At 44.9% G+C, this 23,478-nt stretch overlaps 3 protein-coding genes across 8 annotated transcripts in view; 2 read left to right on the top strand and 1 right to left on the bottom strand.

Annotated features, from left to right (window-relative positions):
- The window catches only part of grip2a (glutamate receptor interacting protein 2a), a 60,034-nt gene extending 44,494 nt beyond the window's left edge, over positions 1 to 15,540 (top strand). For 4 of the 5 annotated variants that reach the window (XM_071348828.1, XM_071348826.1, XM_071348830.1 and 1 more), the window contains 2 exons: positions 10,176 to 10,322; positions 10,409 to 13,129. In XM_071348828.1, the coding sequence (XP_071204929.1) occupies positions 10,176 to 10,322; positions 10,409 to 10,606 (345 nt within the window). In that variant the 3' untranslated portion in view covers positions 10,607 to 13,129. Of the gene's footprint in view, positions 1 to 10,175; positions 10,323 to 10,408; positions 13,130 to 13,170 lie in introns of those variants that run through there. The other variant, XM_071348827.1, reaches the window with a different exon arrangement.
- On the top strand, positions 10 to 7,297 carry LOC139543199 (collagen alpha-1(IV) chain-like). Its single transcript, XM_071349467.1, has 3 exons — positions 10 to 321; positions 1,937 to 4,133; positions 7,169 to 7,297. Exons 2-3 carry the CDS (start codon positions 2,670 to 2,672, stop codon positions 7,295 to 7,297), a joined length of 1,593 nt encoding a protein of 530 aa, XP_071205568.1. The 5' UTR covers positions 10 to 321; positions 1,937 to 2,669.
- A 214-nt stretch (positions 15,541 to 15,754) lies between the features above and the next one.
- slc6a6a (solute carrier family 6 member 6a) overlaps positions 15,755 to 23,478 on the bottom strand; it is a 31,700-nt gene continuing 23,976 nt past the window's right edge. For both annotated transcript variants that reach the window (XM_071348834.1, XM_071348832.1), the window contains exons 9-14: positions 22,789 to 22,901; positions 20,628 to 20,765; positions 19,807 to 19,909; positions 18,773 to 18,873; positions 18,102 to 18,272; positions 15,755 to 17,851 (exon numbers count right to left, since the gene is read on the bottom strand). In XM_071348834.1, coding sequence (XP_071204935.1) covers positions 17,696 to 17,851; positions 18,102 to 18,272; positions 18,773 to 18,873; positions 19,807 to 19,909; positions 20,628 to 20,765; positions 22,789 to 22,901 — 782 coding nt within the window. In that variant the 3' untranslated portion in view covers positions 15,755 to 17,695. The remainder of the gene's footprint in view (positions 17,852 to 18,101; positions 18,273 to 18,772; positions 18,874 to 19,806; positions 19,910 to 20,627; positions 20,766 to 22,788; positions 22,902 to 23,478) is intronic.

Below are 23,478 nucleotides of genomic sequence, written 5' to 3'. Positions count from 1 at the left end.
ATAGCAGGATTGGAGGCGGCATCTCAATTCAGTTAATTTAGGAAGTGCATTGAAGTTCCTATTCAAGAACTGAAAAATAATCTGAATTTCAGACTTGTACAGAAGGCCAGCCTTCTCAATCTGATTGGCCTGCAGCCCTGTCAATCACTCTTCATGCCTCTGTTCACCTCTGTTCGCTTGGACACACTCCAGGGCTCCAGCCCCGCATACCTCATGTTAGATCGTGTTCACTTGTCGTCTCAAGAAGAAACAAGTATTTTGTAATGACGGACTTCAACATGCTGTTTTCCTATCTTGAAGTGTTGTGCGTCCATCGAACATGTAAGTGTTGTGAAATATGTATAGATGTGCAATGTCTGACCCAGGACGAGGCCTATTTGTTAGGCTTTGATTGTTTCAGAGTGAAGTTTGTTATGGTTAGCTTGTAGCTAATGCTAGCGCTATTGTTATTCATGCATGTCTTTGTATTGCCACATTCTAAGTAGCCTATTACATTTCTACATGGTGTTGCTATACCTTTGCATTCATTCATGTTTATATTATGCCATTTTTTTCTCTTTGAATTATTGTATTGCATGTACAGTACCAGTCAAAAGTTTGGACACACCTACTCATTCAAGGGTTTTTCTTTATTTTGACTATTTTCTACATTGTAGAACAATAGTGAAGACATCAAAACTGAGATTCTACAAAGTAGCCACCGTTTGCCTTGATGACAGCTTTGAACACTCACTTTGGCATACTCTCAACCCGCTTCACCTAGAATGCTTTTCCAACAGTCTTGAAGTAGTTCCCACATATGCTGAGCACTTGTTGGCTGCTTTTCCTTCACTGTGCAGTCCAACTCCTCCCAAACCATCTCAATTGGGTTGAGGTTGGGTGATTGTGGAGGCCAAGTCTTCTGTTGCAGCTCTCCTTCTTGAGCAAATAACCCTTACACAGCCTGGAGGTGTGTTCGGTCATTGTCCTGTTGAAAAACAAATGATAGTCCCACTAAGCGCTGTAGCAGCCATGCTGGTGTGCCTTGAATTCTTAATGAATCACCGACAGTGTCCATGGGTCACGGTAGGAACCACACATCGAAGATCATCAGTTCACCTACTCTGCGTCACAAAGACACGGCGGTTGAAACCAAAAATTTTACATTTGGACTCATCAGACCAAAGGACAGATTTCCACAGGTCTAATGTCCATTGCGCATGTTTCTTGGCCCAAGCAAGTCTCTTATTATTGGTGTCCTTTAGTAGTGGTTTCTTTGCAGCAATTCGACCATGAAGGCCTGATTCACGCAATCTCCTCTGAACAGTTGATGTTGAAGTGCGTCTGTTACTTGCGTCTGTTACTCTGTGAAGCATTTATTTGTGCTGCAATTTCTGAGGCTGGTAACTGAAGAAATTAATTTATCCTCTGCAGCAGAGGTAACTTTGGGTCTTCCTTTCCTGTGGTAGTGCTCACGAGAGCCAGTTTCATCATCAGTGCTTGGTGGTTTTTGCGACTGCACTTGAAGAAATGTTCAAAGTTCTTGAAATGTTCCGCCTTGACTGAACTTCATGTCTTAAGGTAATGATGGACTGTCGTTTCTCTATGCTTATTTGAGATTTTCTTGCCATAATATGGGCTTGGTATTTTACCAAGTAGGGTTGACTTCTGTATACCACCCACCCCTACCTTGTCACAACACAACTGATTGGCTGAAACACATTAAGAAGGAAAGAAATTCCACAAATTAACTTGAAATGCTTTCCAGGTGACTACCTCATGAAGCTGGTTGAGAGAATGCCAAGAGTGTGCAAAGCTGTCATCAAGGCAAAGGGTGGCTACTTTGAAGAATCTCAAATCTAAAATATATTTTTGTTAAAAAAATTTTTTGGTTACTATCTATTTCTTAGTCTATTTTAAGTGGATCCTAATGCTTGTATTGTTTCTCCCTTTTTAGAACCACATAACAATATAAAGAACATTAATGGAATCAGCTGTGTCGGTGTGTGCGCGTGGTGGTGACCAAGTGTTCAGTATGGGTCTCAGCATGGTGTTTTAACCGGACAACACTGTAGTGAGAAGAACCTAAGCAATCAGCATAAGTTACTAGCGGGTGAGGGCATTCACAGCCGAGCTCCTGTTAGACAATTTTTTCATTTAGCTACCAATTGTAGCTTTTTTTTCACTCGAGACAGATTCTGACCTGCTATAGTTAAGATGTTGAAGTACCCAAAGAGGAGTTTGTGCATCTCACCACGAGACGACCGTCACCACCCACCTCAGCCCACCCCCGCCATACGAAGCGGTCACGCACCTGAGCCTTCCTCACTTTCTCATCCAAGAGACTACTACAAGCCCTTCTCCAGGCCTTCTCAGTGGTGAGGGAGAGACCACACCCTCTCCAGTTAGGAGCTGCAGAGGGACTACTGATCTATGAGCAGGAAGAGCTCAGGAGGGCGTACTCTAGGTCCTCCCGGCCTGAGCCCCGCCACGGGGGCACCATTACTGCCGTTATTCTCCTGACCGCAACCGCTCTAGGCCCCCCTGGCTAGAGCCATCGTCATGGCCTCAGAAGCACCACCACTGCTGATAGTTCCATAGTCGGCCCTGCTGCTGCCCTGAGAGACTCTACTCCAGGCCTCCCCGGCCAGAGTGTTCACCACCTCCATGGGAGCATTGGGACTTCCACTATGTTCCGAGGTGGCCCACAGAGCGTAGTCGCTCCAGGCCTCCCCGGCCAGAGTGTTCACCACCTCCATGGGAGCATTGGGACTTCCACTATGTTCCGAGGTGGCCCACAGAGCGTAGTCGCTCCAGGCCTCCCCGGCCAGAGTGTTCACCACCTCCATGGGAGCATTGGGACTTCCACTATGTTCCGAGGTGGCCCACAGAGCGTAGTCGCTCCAGGCCTCCCCGGCCAGAGTGTTCACCACCTCCATGGGAGCATTGGGACTTCCACTATGTTCCGAGGTGGCCCACAGAGCGTAGTCGCTCCAGGCCTCCCCGGCCAGAGTGTTCACCACCTCCATGGGAGCATTGGGACTTCCACTATGTTCCGAGGTGGCCCACAGAGCGTAGTCGCTCCAGGCCTCCCCGGCCAGAGTGTTCACCACCTCCATGGGAGCATTGGGACTTCCACTATGTTCCGAGGTGGCCCACAGAGCGTAGTCGCTCCAGGCCTCCCCGGCCAGAGTGTTCACCACCTCCATGGGAGCATTGGGACTTCCACTATGTTCCGAGGTGGCCCACAGAGCGTAGTCGCTCCAGGCCTCCCCGGCCAGAGTGTTCACCACCTCCATGGGAGCATTGGGACTTCCACTATGTTCCGAGGTGGCCCACAGAGCGTAGTCGCTCCAGGCCTCCCCGGCCAGAGTGTTCACCACCTCCATGGGAGCATTGGGACTTCCACTATGTTCCGAGGTGGCCCACAGAGCGTAGTCGCTCCAGGCCTCCCCGGCCAGAGTGTTCACCACCTCCATAGGAGCATTGGGACTTCCACTATGTTCCGAGGTGGCCCACAGAGCGTAGTCGCTCCAGGCCTCCCCGGCCAGAGTGTTCACCACCTCCATGGGAGCATTGGGACTTCCACTATGTTCCGAGGTGGCCCACAGAGCGTAGTCGCTCCAGGCCTCCCCGGCCAGAGTGTTCACCACCTCCATGGGAGCATTGGGACTTCCACTATGTTCCGAGGTGGCCCACAGAGCGTAGTCGCTCCAGGCCTCCCCGGCCAGAGTGTTCACCACCTCCATGGGAGCATTGGGACTTCCACTATGTTCCGAGGTGGCCCACAGAGCGTAGTCGCTCCAGGCCTCCCCGGCCAGAGAGTTCACCACCTCCATGGGAGCATTGGGACTTCCACTATGTTCCGAGGTGGCCCACAGAGCGTAGTCGCTCCAGGCCTCCCCGGCCAGAGTGTTCACCACCTCCATGGGAGCATTGGGACTTCCACTATGTTCCGAGGTGGCCCACAGAGCGTAGTCGCTCCAGGCCTCCCCGGCCAGAGTGTTCACCACCTCCATGGGAGCATTGGGACTTCCACTATGTTCCGAGGTGGCCCACAGAGCGTAGTCGCTCCAGGCCTCCCCGGCCAGAGTGTTCACCACCTCCATGGGAGCATTGGGACTTCCACTATGTTCCGAGGTGGCCCACAGAGCGTAGTCGCTCCAGGCCCCCCCGGCTGGAGCCTACGTATCTTTTTTTTTAAATGTATTTGTTATTTTTTTACATCCCTTTTTCTCCCCAATTTTGTGGTATTCAATTGGTAGTTACAGTCTTGTCCCATCGCTGCAACTCCCTTACGGACTTGGGAGAGGCGAAGGTCGAGAGCCATGCGTCCTCCGAAACACAACCCAACCAAGCTGCACTGCTTCTTGACACAATGCCCATTTACCCGGAAGCCAGCCGCACCGTACACCTAGTGACCGTGTCAGCGTGCACTGCACCCGGCCCACCACAGGAGTCGCTAGTGTGCGAGTCCGGCCAAACCCTCCCCTAGCCCGGACAATGATGGGCCAATTGTGCGCTGCCCCATGGGTCTCCCGATCGCGGCCGGCTGCGACAGAGCCTGGACTCGAACCCAGAATCTCTAGTGGCACAGCTAGCACTGCGATGCAGTGCCTTAGACCACTGCGCCACTCGGGAGGCCCCGCCTATATCGTATCTACCAGAGCGTTGGGAACGCCTCCTGGCCCAGATCCCAAGCCAAGCTGTGGATTCTATGCCTGCTCCTAGTATGTAACCACAGCCTGCAGCTACTGGCAAGGTTAAGTGCAGGCTTATCCACCCCGGCTTGCCAGCACCATGCTAATTCCAGCCCCAAGGGTCCTGCTACCTCCAGACCTACCAGATGTCGCTTCGGGACCCGCCACACATCACCTCGAGTGTCCCACCAGAAGTCACCCCTAGTGTGTCCCCTGACCTAGATGTCCAAATCAAATAAAATGTATTCATATAGCCCTTCTTCCATCAGCTGATATCTCAAAGTGCTGTACAGAAACCCAGCCTAAACCCCCAAACAGCAAGCAATGCAGGTGTAGAAGCGCGGTGGCTAGGAAAAACATCCTAGAAAGGCCAAAACCTAGGAAGAAACCTAGAGAGGAACCAGGCTATGACGGGTGGCCAGTCCTCTTCTGGCTGTGCCGGGTGGAGATTATAACAGAACATGGCCAAGATGTTCAAATGTTCATAAATGACCAGCATGGTCAAATAATAATAATCACAGTAGTTGTCGAGGGTGCAGCAAGTCAGCACCTCAGGAGTAAATGTCAGTTGGCTTTTCATAGCCGATCATTAAGAGTATCTATACCGCTCCTGCTGTCTCTAGAGAGTTGAAAACAGCAGGTCTGGGACAGGTAGCACGTCTGGTGAACAGGTCAGGGTTCCATAGCCGCAGGCAGAACAGTTGAAACTGGAGCAGCAGCACGGCCAGGTGGACTGGGGACAGCAAGGAGTCATCATGCCAGGTAGTCCTGAGGCATGGTCCTAGGGCTCAGGTCCTCCGAGAAAGAGATAATTAGATAGAGCATACTTAAATTCACACAGGACACCGGATAAGACGGGAGAAGTACTCCAGATATAACAAACTTACCCTAGCCCCCCGATACATAAACTACTGCAGCATAAATACTGGAGGCTGAGACAGGAGGGGTCAGGAGACACTGTGGCCCCATCCGATGATACCCCCGGACAGGGGATATAACCCCACCCACTTTGCCAAAGCACAGCCCCCACACCACTAGAGGGATATCTTCAACCACCAACTTACATTTACATTTACATTTAAGTCATTTAGCAGACGCTCTTATCCAGAGCGACTTACAAATTGGTGCATTCACCTTATGATATCCAGTGGAACAACCACTTTACAATAGTGCATCTAACTCTTTTAAGGGTCATAAAAACTCTTTTAAACTTACCATCCTGAGACAAGGCCGAGTATAGCCCACAAAGATCTCCGCCCCGGCACAACCCAAGGGGGGGCGCCAACCCAGACAGGAAGATCACGTCAGTGACTCAACACACTCAAGTGACGCACCCTTCCTAGGAACGGCATGAAAGCGCACCAGTAAGCCAGTGACTCAGCCCCTGTAATAGGGTTAGAGGCAGAGAATCCCAGTGGAGAGAGGGGAACCGGCCAGGCAGAGACAGCAAGGGCGGTTCGTTGCTCCAGAGCCTTTCCGTTCACCTTCACACTCCTGGGCCAGACTACACTCAATCATATGACCCACTGAAGAGATGAGTCTTCAGTAAAGACTTAAAAGTTGAGACCGAGTCTGCGTCTCTCACATGGGTAGGCAGACCATTCCATAAAAATGGAGATCTATAGGAGAAAGCCCTGCCTCCAGCTGTTTGCTTAGAAATTCTAGGGACAATTAGGAGGCCTGCGTCTTGTGACCGTAGCGTACGTGTAGGTATGTACGGCAGGACCAAATCGGAAAGATAGGTAGGAGCAAGCCCATGTAATGCTTTGTAGGTTAGCAGTAAAACCTTGAAATCAGCCCTTGCCTTAACAGGAAGCCAGTGTAGGGAGGCTAGCACTGGAGTAATATGATCACATTTTGTCCAGTTCCCTTCCCTTCTGGTAGGGTCAGATTCAGTTTCCTGCCTACCTGGCAGGTGTGAAGTGTTCAGGCTTAGAGCCTCCTACCCTGCTAGGCCCCAAGTGTGCTGCACTAGGCTCACTGTCTCCAGATTGTCAGCTCTCGGTCCCTAGCACTATGTCATCAGTCTCCAGCCATGCTAGGTCTGTCTCCCCAGCACTAGTCTGCCCTCAGTACCTAGCCCAGGTGGGTCATCAGGCTTCTACCCGGTTAGGCGCAGAGTTACCAGTTCCTCTAGTAGGCCCAGAGCTCCACTGCTCTCCTAGCTATCAGTTGTTCTCCCTGGCAGGTCCAGAGTCAGTGTAAGTCTGTCTCCCTGTCAGGTCCAGAGTGGGTGTCCCCTCTTAGGTCCAGAGCCACTTTACCTGTCAGGCCCAAAGTTATTGGCACTAGGCTCCCAGCCATCAGATGTTTTAGTTTCAAAGTCTCCAGCTCTAGTCAACCCTCAGTCCACTGCTCCACCAGGCTAAGGTTCTTTGCCACACTAGGTCTGCAGCTTCTGCCCTCAGTTAGTCCGCAGCCCCCAGTCTCAGTTGACAAGCAGTCCGCTCCCTCAGTGCTACATGCCAAACCTCCTGCCCCGTCTCCAGGGCCCAGCCTGCCCCTGCCTCTGGATCCCTGATGAGCCTCGCCCAGGGGCCCTCACCTGCTCCACCATGGGTGCCATTGCTTTCAGCAGTGGTGAGGCAGTCACCGACCTCAGCTGCAACAGCCAATGAGCTGCTAACGACAGTTGTGGCCGGCATGCCACAATCCTCCGCAGCAGTAGGCAAGCCACCACCTCCAGCCATGACCTGCCTCCGGCATTGTACTCAGTGCCAACAGATGGACTAGAGTTAGAGGGTCCTTTGCAACACTTGTGTTGTTCCATGGGGCTGCCCAAAGCTGTCTCTTCGCCTCTGTGCACCTCCCTTCCCTGGCGGCCCCTAAGCCTCTTATTTATACCAGTGCCGGCACCCTCCTGGCCCCCATGGTCCCCAAAATTGATACCCTTCACTGCTCTGCCCTGCCTATACTGCAGGATAGGACTAGGCCCTTTCAGGACTTAACCCCCAAAGAAATCCAGGTGCGGCTATACAAAAGGCTGCCCCTCTCAAACTGAATGGCCTGCACCTCTGTCAATCACCCGTTCACACCGCTGTTCATCCAACCAATCAAGGCACTTGGACGCACTCCAGGGCTCTGCCCCGCACACCATGGTAGAGCTTGTCTCAGCCGTCTCGAAAAGAATAAGTATTGTGTAATGACTGACTTCAACATGCTTTTTTCCTTTCTTGAAGTATCTTGAACATGTAAGTGTTGTGAAATATGTGTAGGTGTGTGCAATGTCTGACCCAGGACGAGGCCTATTTGTTAGTCTTTGAGTGTTTCTGAGTGAAGTTTATGGTTAGCTTGTAGCTAATGCATGTCTTTGTATTGCCATATAAGTAGCCTATTACATTTCAACATGTGTGTTGCTATACCTTTGCATTCGTTTATGTTCATATTATGCCACAATTTTCTCTTTGTATTATTGTATTGCATGTATATCTATTTCTTAGTCTTAAGTGGATCCTAATGCTTATATTGTTCCTCCCTTTTTAGAACCACACAACAATATAAAGAACGTTAATGGAATCAGCTGTGTGTGCGTGTGGTGGTGACCAAGTGTTCAGTATGGGCCTCAACATGGTGTTTTAACACGCAGTGCGTGGGTAAATCCACCACAAGGCCATATTACAACCTACACTGTATGTGTTCTGATAATTGCGTTGTTTGCTGTCAATACATATGCCTTGCGACTGTGATATATAGGCCTACAGGCCGAGACAATAAGACAATGGCAGAACAAATTCAACCACACCTTCGTTTTATAACAAAACCGGATAGCAACCTCTGTCCGGTGAAGTCTGAGACGCATATTACATGTAACAGACCTACAGCATGACCTACAGCATGGTTAAGTAAATTAATGTTTTTCAACATTTTCGGGCCACTAAACAACTATGGATTTAGAACCACAGAGTTACCACAAGTCGCAAAATAACAGGAGTTGCCTCCACTATTCCAGCACCATCTCAACTTCATTTCAACATCAAATCACCTCTGCTTAGTCTAAAACAGTGACAACTAAAAGATACCAGAATTTTTTTCATTTATTTTATTTAAATTTAGTCCAACATAAGCTAAATATGATGTGGCTGTCCATGGTTCTGATTTCTGTTTGCACGCATGTGTGCCCGTTCGTGCAAGTAGAAAAACATGTTGAGTCCCCCTACTTGCAGAGAAACGCCAATGCCATCCTCTCTTTCATGTTAACAGTACAGGCTTTAATTTTTTGTTGTCCTAGACTACCTGGCTAAAATGCTTGCTCGCCAACTTCCATTCATGGGCAACGTTAGCTCGTTAATATTAGCCTTCCTCCTCTAGCTGCATATTGAACTTCCATCATCTCAGGCCAGGGGCACAACAATGTATGGATTAATGGTTGGATCAGAATCGCCATTATAATCATTGGCCAGTAGAGAGAATTAAGTAAAACCACATGTCCAAATCCCTATCTCCATCCATTGCTAATTTAGGAAAGGGCCAATTTTAGCTAGCTAGCCACCGGAGGACGACAACACGAGATGCAACAAGTCATATTGTTTCTGTTTAATGACCTGTGCTCTCAAAGCAATTTGATAGGAGAGACTCCAAATCCAAGCTAGCTTCCCCTGACACTATTTTTTTATTTTTTATTCACCAGGACCATTCATAGTTGAGCTGTGACTGTCAAGGGAGACCAAATGCTCGCTGGCATGTAATGCTACAGGTGGCAACAATGTCATACTCGTTTGGACCAGACAGTATCAGATAGATGGCATACATGTAGAGGGACAGAGGGAAGCTGTTTCACTCGCTCGGATGCTTTCTCCTGTGAGATGCATTTTTTGTGGAAGCCTGGCTTCCCTTCGCACCCATGAATACACGCCACTGCACGCTACTCTACCCATGACTGGGGTCTAACTGTACCCGGTGGATGCCAGGCCAGCCAGGACTTGTAGAGTGTGGGGTAATAGATAAAGACATAGATGCATCCGCACGCTGAGCCAAATGCTTTGACTCCTGACTTTTCTCTGATGCCTCAGACTGCTGCTTGGCAGTCCCTATACTGCTTAGAAATGGCATACGTGACCTAAACACTATATGTACAGAAGTCTGTTCTGTTGTGCTGTAATGTACTGTTGGCTTAGGAGGTAGGTTGAGTAAGGGCACAAGCACATTGAAACTGAACGCCCTTAAAAACAAACATTCATTGAAGATTGAATACACAATTGTTGATAATGGTTTAATTACTCTTGACAGTCATAATCCCACATTATTCTTAGGTTCTGTATCATTTACATTGCAAAAAAATGACTTGCGCAAGAATGGCATTGTACTGAGTGAGCCATTGTTTTTCCACGGAGGAGGCATTGCGCTCCGCAAGAGGGTTACGGCGAGCAAGGTCTTTTGGGGTCGGAGTCGTTGCACTCCGACTTTAAGTAAATTTACAACCCACTCTGTGCCGGACCCAATGGAGAGCTTGGCGACTTGCACGAGTCAAGTGAATTGGCCTTACTGTCTGTCCTTTAGGTGACCCTGAGGAAGGACCCAGACTGTGGAGACTTCGGCTTCAGTGTGTCAGACGGCCTCCTGGAGAAGGGTGCCTACGTCAACATGATCCGACCAGATGGTCCTGCCGACCAGGCCGGGTTGAAACCCTATGACCGCATTCTGCAGGTACACATCTTTGTTCAACTAACATCATTTTTTTCTTCCTACAGTATCTACATCTGTGTTATGTTACTTGACCTCTCCTGTCCCAGGTGAACCGAGCAAGGACCAGAGACTTTGACTGCTGCCTGACCGTCCCCCTCATCACTGAAGCAGGAGACAGCTTGGACCTGGTAATCAGCAGGAACCCCCTGGCACAGGCAGATAATGGGCCGCCTCAGGACTGCGAGGACCCGTCTGATTCACTGTTGGACTTCCCATATTACAGGACCAACAGTATCGCCCTGTGACCCAGGTCCAGGTGGGAGATTATGGATTAATTGGCACTGCACATTACACACACTGATTTTGTTTCATATCTCTTGTACAGACACACACACACACAACCACATTCACACGTGAGCATACATGTGTACGTGAGTATTCACACAGACACACTGTCATTCACACTGTGTGACCAGTGTTAGTCAGTCTAATCATGTGATGCAGAGCAGAGGAGACTGTCAGGCTCCTAGAGCTGTTCTGGAGAAAACACATGTCGTTACGTAACAGCTTCTGGATGACAACACTAGCGTTGCTCAGTTCTGCAGAAATCCTAGAGAAACACAAACACGTACTTCCATCCCAGAGAAGCAGGCGTGTTTGGCACACCACCACTACAGCATTTACTTTTTATTTTATTTATTGTGTGCAATTGACCCTCTGTGACCTTTTGCTGGGGATTGGTGCAGTTACATGTACACACACACTTGACACACGAACGTGGGCACATGCTGTGCTGGACTATTATTTAAGCCATGGGTTGGCTGGCTGCCTTCTCTTTCCCCTCCTGGCCCACATTGCCAACCCCAAGCAAAAAAAACAGCTAACTAGCAACTCCAAATAGATAGAATGCTAAACTGTCACTCACTGTTACTTGCCAAGTATTGCAAATATTTCTATTTTAGATCCCCCACTCTATCCTGAAGTCTAAAATGTTTGTGAAAATGGACTTGGTGACTCGGGTCCAGGTTTTTATCCCTGTTGTTATTAAATGTCCGTCATATGAAGGACAAATACTTACGAACGACTGTTTTATCACACCTACTTTGTCCACAACAAAAGTTACTTTTCAGAATGTTTATTTTTCTCATTACATTTCTCACTGTGTTAATATCTACTGGATAGACTGGGCAGAAGTGTGTAATTCATACTTTTTGGGATCAGTGTTTTTGTTTCGCAAGGTTCTTGTCAACGGTTTTATGTAATCAAGTTCACTACATTTATTTTACCAAACCCCACTTTTGTTGCTAGCATGCACTGGTAGTTCACCCAAATCGGATCCATGCACTAGTAGTTCACCTAAATCAGATCCATGCACTAGTAGTTCACCTAAATCAGATCCATGCACTGGTAGTTCACCTAAATCAGATCCATGCACTGGTAGTTCACCCAAATCAGATCCATGCACTGGTAGTTCACCTAAATCAGATCCATGCACTGGTAGTTCACCCAAATCAGATCCATGCACTGGTAGTTCACCCAAATCAGATCCATGCACTGGTAGTTCACCCAAATCAGATCCATGCACTGGTAGTTCACCCAAATCGGATCCATGCACTAGATTGACTTGTTTTATCACTCATGATTAGATTGTATTATACCACGATTGGTGATAGTCACATTATTTTGAAAAGCTTTATCACCCACTAAAGGAGTGTTCCTTATCATGAACACCACTTGATTCTGTTGTTCAGGTCACATCTCTTTAGATGTTCAGGTCACACAGCCTCAATATCAGCATCTCCCATGTGAGGCCAGGAGTTTTTCCTGACTAGGAAAACCTCCTGGCTCTAGTCCTATGTATACACGTTTCAGAAGGCATTATACCAGAGTATCAACTCTCAGGAGTCCAGGGTGTGGTTTCCCCACAAACAGACTCTTAAGTGAATCACATCCCCTGCCAAATGTGGAATAAAATACATTTCAATTGAGATGAGTGATTTCCTTTAAAACCATTTTCATGTATCCGTTAAGGCCCCAACTCCCAATACGGTGTGGCCTTGGATTAGAGTATTTTTCTGAACCTCCATGGCTGTTTCTCCCACCCATGTTAGTAAGCATGTAGCTATAGGATTTAATGCCCCACCCAGTAGAAAGCTCACATTGTTCACAAAAGGTAATTTTGGAACATTTCTGCGCTGAACAATTGCCATCTCTTTCCTGCTCCGTCAGACAGAATGTTCCCCATAGATGTTTGCGTTTTATCATGACATTGTATGGTTTTATAAAGCTCTTTACATAACGTGTCTAGCCCTGGCCTGCTTACCAAGCTGCCTCAGTGGAAATAAGATGATTTGTGTAATGTAATGGCTGGTGTAGTGAGACTGCAGTCATGCTGTCCCGTTCAGGGCTCAACTATCTGCTTTTTAATCCTCAGGAAGGAAACCATGTATTTAGATTATTTCATCACACATGAAAAATGTCCCATTTGATACAGAAGACTATTTTGTTTTTATACATTTTATTTGAGGTGCTTCTGAATATTATTCAATACATGGTCTCCCTATGTATAATGTTTTTATTTGAAATGACATTCTGCGTGTGGTTTCTGTATGTAAGATGTGACTGAGTGCAGTGTCTGTTCTCTGTTCAGTTCTTCTGTTTACGTGGTCCCCCAGCTGCATCCAATCATTGCTATTTAAGTAGGGGGGCGGGGGGTCTGAGCCAATTTGAAGGAGATGGTTTGTGAGATGTACATGAAATGGATGTAATTTTATTCTTTAATGAGATATTTCCTGCTTTTTATGAAAATAAAGATATGACTAATGGGGTGTTCTTTCTTTCTTGAATTCTTCTACCTTTGCTACTTCAGGTATTGAGCAAACACTACACGGATCCTCTACCATTGGACATGAAGTGAAGGAACGTTTGCAGAAAGAACATAATGTCCTGAATAGTTTGGCTAATTAAGGATTTCATGCCTATTTCTACAAAGAAAGACCTTACTCCAACCATGTTTGGCCAGCCTCCCCCACACTAGTGATGCCAGGTAACAAGCTGAACATAAATCTACAATGGTCTCAGACCCTCCACACTCCCACTTCTCTGTAGATGTGAACGTCACGTCTTTGTGGGTGAGGTGTCAAAATGGTTTCCACCGGTCAATGGATTTATGGCAGAGAGGACACCTAGGATCGTTTACCAGAAGTGTCAATGAGCTGTCACACTGGCTGCTGTAGGGCCGACCCAAGAGGGCAAAGTAGGACTCAAGTTCAAATAAATATAGTTGGCTATTTTGGGGAGTGGGGTGCAAGATGTATTGTGATTTGTTGAAGCAGCACTTGCTGAACAAAACAGTATTGACCAGCAAGGTGATGGAGATGAGCAGTCATATTATATTCCTTTTGGTATTAAGCAGGTATTACATTACTCATCACATGAGCATAGTGCACTGAACCACCTCGGCTACACCCATATGTTTCTGGCACTGGCAACAGGGTCAGAGTTTTCCACAACACCAGAGGGACTTCTCAACTGTACTACGCCACTGTCTGCCATTCCAAGGTTTCACCTACCTATTATTGCCCATTTTGGCTAAAACTAGCTACATTAGAGGCCCAGTGCAGTCAAAAATGTTTCTGTGTTTTATATACTCAGTGGACAGTTTATTAGGTACACCCCGTTCACGGAAATGGTTTGTTTCATGTGACGGTGGTTTGCTATGTAGACCAGGTAGACAGACATCGAGGCATTCAGTTACTGTTTGATTAAATGTTAGAATGGGCAAAACAAGTGACCTAAGCGACTTTGAGCGGGGTATGATCGTCAATGACGGGTGTCCCGGTTTCAGTATCTCAGAAACAGCTGGCCTCCTGGGATTTTCACGCATGACAGTGTCTAGGGTTTACTGAGAATGATGCAACAAACAAAAAACATCCAATCAGCGGCAGTCCTGTTTGTGATGAGAGGTCGAAGGAGAATGGCAAGAATCATGCAAGCTAACATGCAGGCCACAAACAGGAAAATAACGGTGCAGTACAACAGTGGTGTGCGGAACGGCATCTCGGAACGCACAACCAGTTGGTCCTTGTCACGGATGGGCTATTGCAGCAGACGACGACACCGAGTTCCACTCCTGTCAGCTAAAAACAAGAAGAGGCTCCAGTGGGCACGTGATCAGCAACACTGGAGGGGGAAAACATTGTCTGGTCTGACGAATCCTGGTTCCTGTTGCGTCATGCTGATGGCAGAGTCAGGATTTGGCTTATGCAGAAAGAGTCCATGGCCCCATCCTCGCTGGTGTCAACGGTACAGGCTGGTGGCGGTGGTGTAATAGTGTGGGGAATGTTTTCCTGCCAACGTTAGGTCCCTTGAGACCATTAACGTGAAGTTTGCATGCCCTGAAGAAATCAGGCTGTTCTGGAGGCAAAGGGGGGTCTGACCCAGTACTAGATATACCTAAAAATGTTGTGTATATTTCCACACAATGAGTTTGGAATAATACTGTGAATGTGATGATAATGCCCTTTTACTGTAAGAGCGAGTGTAAGAGCTGAAAATCCGGCAGAAATTTCTGCCTGTTTTGGTGGGATGGAGTTTTCACCTACCTGGTGACATCACCAGGCAGTAAATTAGTAAATATACCATCAAGAGAGTTCCAAACCTCTCTGCAAATAACAGCTACTTTTATTTTGTCCCCTCCCCACTCAAACCACTCAAACCACTCTGACACTTCTAGTGCAATTTCTGCTTGAGAAACTGCTCTTTGCTAGGAACCACATATTTTTTTCTCACCATTTTAATTGAAAACAATTACAGTAAGGTGCTTTTAATTGTTACCCATAAAGGATTTGATACTGAGATAAAAACGGCTGCATTGGACCTGATTCTAATCTGTTGAAAGTTAAGTAATTCTGAGAGGAACGTATAGGATATGTCTGTCGAGGTCATCTGAGGGGTCAGAGTTGCCACATCCTATAGCCCATCAGTAACTTTCACTGTTGTGACCAAGCATAAGTGGTCTGTGAGTGGTCATTTTGACGGGGTGTGTGATTACAGGAAAAAGTCTTAAAATAGAAGCACAGGCATTCAATTCCTGCAGGGTGTCTGTCAGCACCATAACAATAGTACAATTGTATTTGTTTAATTAAATATGAGTCTACTCTATTAACACCAACATAATTTCGATAATTACACAAGATACAATTGTTATTGTGTTGTTATTAAAGCCTCCTTATTTGAATGCATTTGTTTTAAGTCCTTTTCAACATATAAATGTAGGGTATGAATATGGAATATGAATATGGAAGAATGTAGAAAAATATCCTCATGTTAGAAGTGAATGTGTGTAGTATTTCCACAGCAGTCTGTATGAGAAATAAGCAGGCCAGTAGACCCTAGGGAAAGTTACTTAAATGCACTTCACAGAACAAATGAATAATTCACTCAAAGACGTGTAAAGAAAAATATGTTTATTTTCAATCTAGGAAGAGATGATGCAATGAGCATCTTAAAGAAGGACAGACGTTAGACAAAAATACTTTGGTACACTTGATTTTCCAACAGGGTTTATTTATCACCCTCTGGACTAGTAATCTTGCTGACCAAGCACTGTACTGTGGCTGTTCATGTACATGCATTGGGTAAAAGAATCTCACTTGAACTTTATACATTCATATTTTTTATGTTGGTCACATATCAATTTTTGTATTTTTATATCTGTTTTCAAATTGAAATCAAATAATTTGAGTGGTAAAGGCCATTTCTTTGACGAATATTGCACACTGCAAATATTCATTCAGGCTCATAACATTTAACATTAAAATACAAATTGCTGTATTCAGAAAACATCAGTCCTCATCAGTGACAATGTTCATATGATGTACAGTATAAAATGGTTAATACAAAAAGGCATATGTGATTCACAAACAATAAAAATACTAAAATACAAACAAGTAAAATACTAAAATACAATTGCCTAAAATGAACATGATAAAATCCAGATTCTGGTGGTAGATTCATATGATACAGATATTTAGTGACCATCGCTGCTATTAAAATGACTGGAGAAAAAAACAATTATTTCACATTTTTAGAAAAAACATTTTGTTAAGGTTACATTTTTTACTCCAATCAAGTTATGGTTCTCACAACTCTCACAGGTTTATTCCTAAAGAAACAGAATGTTTGATGGCAATGTTCCACCTTTATTTTATATATTTATAGCAAGTGAGTGAGAGTCTAATGCTCCTGTTTGAACCGATAGATATCAAACCAAAAAGGTTTGAAGCTATATACTTTCCCTTTTAAATGCATGGTGCAAATGTAACTGTCGGTTCTTGCCACCATTACAGCGGAGGTTGGTGGCACCTTAATTGGGGATGACGGGCTCATAGTAATGGCTGGAACAGAATCAATGGAATGGTATCAAATACATTAATAACATGGTTTCCATTTGGTTGATACCATTCCATTCACTCCATTCCAACCATTATTATGAGCCGTCCTCCCCTCAGCAGCCTCCTGTGGACCATTATCATAAGAGATCACTACAATAAAGGTGAAACTCAACGTATAAAGTGCAAAGAGAGGTTTCAATAAATGCACTGGGGCGGACTGTAGGCAATGTACAAATACTCTTAAAATGCTTCTTCCCTTTTTGTCCTTCACTTCCTCCTTGTTTTCTCCACCGCCTTTCCTGCCTCCCTCCTAGGACATGTGATCCTTCCGGGAACATTTTGTACAGTATTTGGGCATGGACGTACATATGAACTTCTATATTTACACTGCATGTTGTCACTATACATTCAGGTGGTGTGGATGTCTACTCTACTAGCAGGTGTGACTGGCTGGCGTCCACTAGCACAACTAAGATTTTTTCAGTTGCATCTCAAAACAAACAACAACGACAACAGATAAAAAATGACCTCAGACAAGGATACTGCCACAATAATGTGAGGAAATTATCTTAATAGTTTGCTACCTAACATGTTACACGTTTAGTTTACTGTATTTGTGATAAGTGAAAACTACCTTTTTTTTCTAGTATTTCCGAACAAACACCTTCTCAATTCTCAACAGAAAGTTAATTAACATAGAACAACATGTTCTATCTCAAAATATTCCCTCAACTGAGATCACCACCCACTACAGCAACGACAACAACGGTAACAACAACATTTAAAAAAATACAGAGAGAAAAAACTACAACAACTCAACGACAATATATATAATGTAGCTCTCTTCATCATCATCATCGTCATAGAAACCAAACCAGAATATTCCTAGTGCGGATATATAGAACAATGTAAACCTGGTTCTACCACTATCAAAGTTAGCAAATATATGATAAAAACATAGAAAGCACGTCAATCAGCATGTCCTCTCACAGAGAGTGCTCACATCATTGTTTCTACAATGGTGTGGGTGGGCTTGATCAGGCCGTTGTTCCCATTGGGGTCCAGAGGCTGGGTTAGCTCGCTGCCCTTCACGCTGTACTCTTTGGGGCGAGAACTCGCACCTCCCTTTACTGGGGCCGCCACTGCCTTAATCCTCTGTGGGGAGGAGAGGAAAAATCCTTATATCATGCCATAAAATCATATTACATGGTATACTGTATCATGTGACTATCTTATATCTTGTGTGCCATATCATACAAGTAATGCAATTGCATACCGCATGCCATTCCCACAATTGCTGCATTTCCTTGCAGGCAGTGCATGTATTCATACAACTAGTTAACCTAGAAGATGTCCCAAATCATTGATAAAGGGTTATCTAGCATAATCTTTTGTGTTTGCGTACCTCGATGAGCGGGCCGTCGGACTGGAGGATCTTGATGACCATTACCATGGGGATGCAGATCATGGAGGCCAGGGCCAGAGACCAGCCCAGGCCGATGGACCAGTCAGGGTACTCATACACCTTGTTATAGGTCAGTGGCTTGTACTTCACCAATGAGAAGATAAAACAACCCTGGGAACAACAAGAAAAATGGTTTAGGACATGGTCCCTCACGGAGACATTCTACAGTACATCATCACTCTGATCCAAGAGGTTCCTCATGTTTTCAGAACCACAACACAACAGTGTCGGGCTGTTGATCACACTGTAACAGTGTTGGGCTATTGATCACGCTGTAACAGTGTTGGGCTATTGATCACGCTGTAACAGTGTTGGGCTGTTGATCACACTGTAACAGTGTTGGGCTGTTGATCACACTGTAACAGTGTTGGGCTGTTGATCACACTGTAACAGTGTTGGGCTGTTGATCACACTGTAACAGTGTTGGGCTGTTGATCACACTGTAACAGTGTTGGGCTGTTGATCACACTGTAACAGTGTTGGGCTGTTGAACACTTTGTAACAGTGTTGGGCTGTTGAACACTTTGTAACAATGTTGGGCTGTTGAACACTTTGTAACAGTGTTGGGTTGGTGAACATACTGTAACAGTGTTGGGTTGTTGAATACTCACCGCACAGAGGACGGGAGTGATAAAGGTCCAGCTCCATTTCATCCACGGGTTTGGTCGGTAGCCAATCATGTCTTCAATTGCATCATAGAAATTATCAGCGCCTGTCAACCATACAGAAGAACAAACTTGTTGTAAGAGACACACTCCTAGTCTCCTATACATCATATTAAACCTGTGCATTTTCTCAAGGTGAAACATCAGGGTGATGTATTAACTTAAAACAGAATCAGTATCTCTTCATCTCTAGACCAATGACAAAAGCTACAGTACAGGATGTGGCGCCATCATAGCCTCTATAAACACCCTAATCTACCTGTCGGCTTTTCCATGAAGTCACATATTATGGCATAAACAATCTCTCTGTAGGGGCTGGATTCAATCCGTATTGCAGAAGTATCAAGGAAGAGCCGCACTTTTGCTCGATTTAAATTTAAGGGCAATGTTCCCACCTTAGCAGAGACTGCATTCACGGTAAACGCTGCATATGTCAGCTCAGTCGGAAATTACCTTTACATTTTAACACAGATCTTCTGCGATACTTCCGTGATACAGATTGAATCCAGCCCTAGTTTACTGTTAACCGTTACAAAACTAGGAACAGGTTCCACTCAGCAATGACAGACAACCCCTGTTATGGCCTATGTGCCATTGCATGATAAGCTATTCTTAGCAATATCGGCATGCTTGCTCTCTTAATAACGGCTATAACAGCGTTACTAAAAACACCTCTAGGAATGGCAGCTGGGTCGTTGTGCTCCTGTTCACCTCTTCATTATAAAGGTCATTGTGATGAGGCGGCATAGTTCTTAGTCATTTGCCTTCAATAGAAGCCAATGGGCTGTGCGTAAAAGCCAATTCAAGTGATTTACGATTGGCGTGAAAGGAAACAAGGTTATTGTTTACCCCAAGCAAGGTCATAACTCATGTGTTATTGTTTTTGTTTAACATTTTAAAAACACAGTATCTTAACATGTGTTCCCTAAATGTAGGCTACACACTTTATTTGGCAAAAAGAGCAAAAAAATAAAACTTACCATAAACCCAGGCTACAGCAATACATTCAAAGAATGCAACCCACAAAAGGCACACACCACTGGCTGCATAGTAGTCAAAGAGTTGAAACACATACATGCCACCCTGAAAAGAAAGCACATAGCAAAAAGAGAGTGAGAGAGAAATACAGAAAGGGAGAGAGATGGGGTGGGCATGGGTAGGAAAAGGTGGAGGAGGTTGATACATCAGAATGCGGGCGCTGGGCCAATGAAAGGACAGTTCAACAGGTGGTGAGATGTCACATATAATTGAAGTTAACTGGAACATAGCATTCTAAATTGTTCCATTTGTGATGTCAAGCACACAGGATGTGATATGAGAGGTCATTAGTAGAAACCCCATATTTGGTCGCAAAATTGTGACAACGGCAAAGTATGTGGGAAAACTATTTTGATGTTATCTTATATGTTAACCTGAAATGTGTGTAGTAGAAACGACAGTGTGTATCGTTAGCTTATATTGAAGAGATGTTTCTGTATGTGAACATAATTTAATTACAAAGGTCCCAGAAGTGATTGTTTAAAATTCTATTTAACTAGGCAAGTCAGTTAAGAACAAATTATTATTTACAATGACAGCCTACCAGGGAACATTGGGTTAACTGCCTTGTTCAGTGGCAGAACAACAGATGTTTACCTTGTCAGCTCTGGGATTTAGATCCAGCAACCTTTCAGTTACCGGCCCAATGCTCTTACCACTAGGCTACCTGCCACTAGTCGCAGTATGTCAATGTGTCTTACATGTAAGGTAAAAACAACATGTCTTGCATAGAGATACGTTAAAGTGCTGTTGGTGTACTTACTTTTGTTACCATGGTAAGTCCCAAAAGATAGCTTATGCAGCACATTACAGCTATAAAGATCTCGCGGCGGTAACCCGTCCTTAGGGCGGCTGGATACAGATCGACCAGGGAGGTGATCTGTCCTTCCACCTCCACAAACTGGGGAGACAGAAAGCAACACATCAACCTTAATTAGGCCTCATTACAAAAACATGAATACTAAATAAATACATTATAAAGTAACAACCTATATTTATAGCCCTGGATCTCATATGAGCAAATACCCTGAGAAACTGTTGAGCATGAAGAATCCAGCAGCGTTGCAGTTCTTGACCCGGTCCACGTGGCACCTACTACCATACCCCGTGCAAAGGCACTTAACTCTTTGGTCTTGCCCATTCACACTCCCCTTCATCTACACTGATTGAAGTGGATTTAACAAGTGACATCAATAAGGGACAATAGCTTTCACCTGGTCATGTTTTGTACAGTCAGCGTACAGGAATATGGAAACATTTAAAAAATGTGCAGCCTGGAACCAATTTAATTTCTCAGTGGTCTGTCGAAAGCTTAACAAAAAGTAATGTCGGCCTCTCTATATGTTCACTTTTCTTTCTCCTCAAATCGCTGATTAGACTAGACTAGAGAATGACTGCTGTCTTTGTTGTGCAGAAATGAGACATTCTAAACAAGGCTTCTCTTTGGAAGGCCTCCTATTGGTTTGTTGATGCAAAACAACACTGACTGTCTCCCACTCTCAACCTCTCTCTCGCCCTCCACCTCCCTCCCTCTCTTTCTCCAGTCTATTCTTCATGGAAACCCTCTCCACTTCAAGCTACTCCAGTTGTCTTGTCATGGGCTGAATTATTTAATAGGCAGTGCTGTTGTCGTCACTGTAAATGTATCTGGAGTCACACTACTCTGATTTCGTGAAATAGACTTTGTTATTCAGCATACACTGAAAATAGTTTTTCCCCCCACATCTTACAACAAGCCCACTCCTCATAACTATGGCATACGAGCCATGAAACAATACTGTATTCAGCACCTCTAATCTGAGTCAAATGTATGGTCAAGAATGACGGCCACTCTCCTACTGCTCAGTTTGCCTATGGACGTAGTAGTGCTAGAAGCACAAGTATTTATTTCAAATTTGGACCATCATCCTGATCTCCTATTTGGCTGAGATATATCATTGGCCATGAGGAGTGCTGACTTAGCACAGAGTAAAATTACACTTGGAAGCTGGAAATGTGATAGTGAGAGAACCCCACTGATGCCACTCCTGTGTTGTCTCCCTGGCCTTGCCTCCGTTCATCTTAATCAACGCCCCGGGACTCTGGGCTGCAGGGACACCTCAGAGGAAGGCTATAGGACTAGACTGTTTGGTTCTACCTACTAAATTACTATGCGTTCAGAGATTAATTTAATTTCACACACTTTTACAAAAACTGTTTACTATTTGCGTTCAAGCCTTCAAGATGTAACAGCTGTTTTGACATAGTAGTAGAGTCCACTCTGGGAAAACACTAGTTAAAAATACTGCCTGCTGTGAAACGTGTTGGGTCGCCTTTCTTGTCTGGAAGTTATTTGAAACCAGGGGTCGTTGATGTTGATCAGACACACAATCTCTTTTATACCCATGACTGACCTGACTGTAGCCCTGTGCTCCATTTGGAGCACAACTGACTACTGTACTGGGGTCCTCAAAAGAACTATACCAATCGAAAAGGTACCACTTTACACTTCTGTATGAGTACCTACTTCCTATATATTTACATGGTACTGTAAATACATAGGCATATTGTAATTAGAGTTTAAATACACTAACAACATACTGTAATTACAGTGTAGATACTCTAACGACATATTGTAATTACAGTGTAGAGACACTATATTATAAATACGGTGTAGATACACTAACCACACATTGTAATTACAGTGTAGATATACTAACATATTGTAATTACAGTGTAGATACACTAACAACGTATTGTAATTACAGTGTATATATACTAACGTATTGTAATGACAGTGTAGATACACTAACAACGTACTGTAATTACAGTTTGTAGATACACATTGTTACAAGGTCCTTATAACTAGGGACATGTACTGTCACGTCCTGTTGTACGTACCACTACCAATAGTAATGTATGCTAGCTATTGGTTTAGTACTGACCTGACTGTCGAGGCCCAGTAGCAGAAGCATGATGAAGAATAGGATGGCCCAGAACGTGGGATAGGGCATCATGGACACAGCCTTAGGATAGGCAATGAAGGCCAGGCCAGGACCTAGAAGGGGGAGAAGAGAGGGGAAGGGGGGAGAAGGGGGAAAGGAGAGGGGAAGGGAGAGAAGGGGAGAAAGAGAGGGAAGAGAATTAACCAACCCGTCTAATTTGAGCTTGGACGGTATGAGGGGGGATAAAAACATTAAACTAAAGACATTCAAAGTATCTGGAATGCTAATGTTACAGTACTGGAAGAGACTAAGTGATAAACCTTTGGTATATGCTATGTGTTTCTGTTCTGTAAGGACTGGATAGGTTGAGGAACTATCCACTAAGTATCTGCTACCGTTCATATGCTGTGTGACTCTAGCATCCTGCATTAGTTTACTTGCTAAACAAATACTGACAAAGCAGATAGCGATTTGCTCAAAAGCATAAGCTAATTCAACAGGATTTTGAAAGGCACTTGAACATATACAAACAGACAGGAAACTGAACTCAACAAACTATATATCATTAACTCTTGCAAGTCCATCCAACACAATAAAGTATTGCACAGATTTAGTTAGACCTCACATTTGTCATTATTTACTGTTATCCACAACAATTTACATTTACTGTAACCTTAAGAAAATATGACC

This window comes from Salvelinus alpinus, chromosome 17 (assembly GCF_045679555.1).
Source record: "Salvelinus alpinus chromosome 17, SLU_Salpinus.1, whole genome shotgun sequence".
Taxonomy (NCBI): Eukaryota; Metazoa; Chordata; class Actinopteri; order Salmoniformes; family Salmonidae; genus Salvelinus; species Salvelinus alpinus.
Note: the sequence above shows the minus strand (reverse complement) of the source record. Positions and strands in the feature narration are given on the sequence as shown.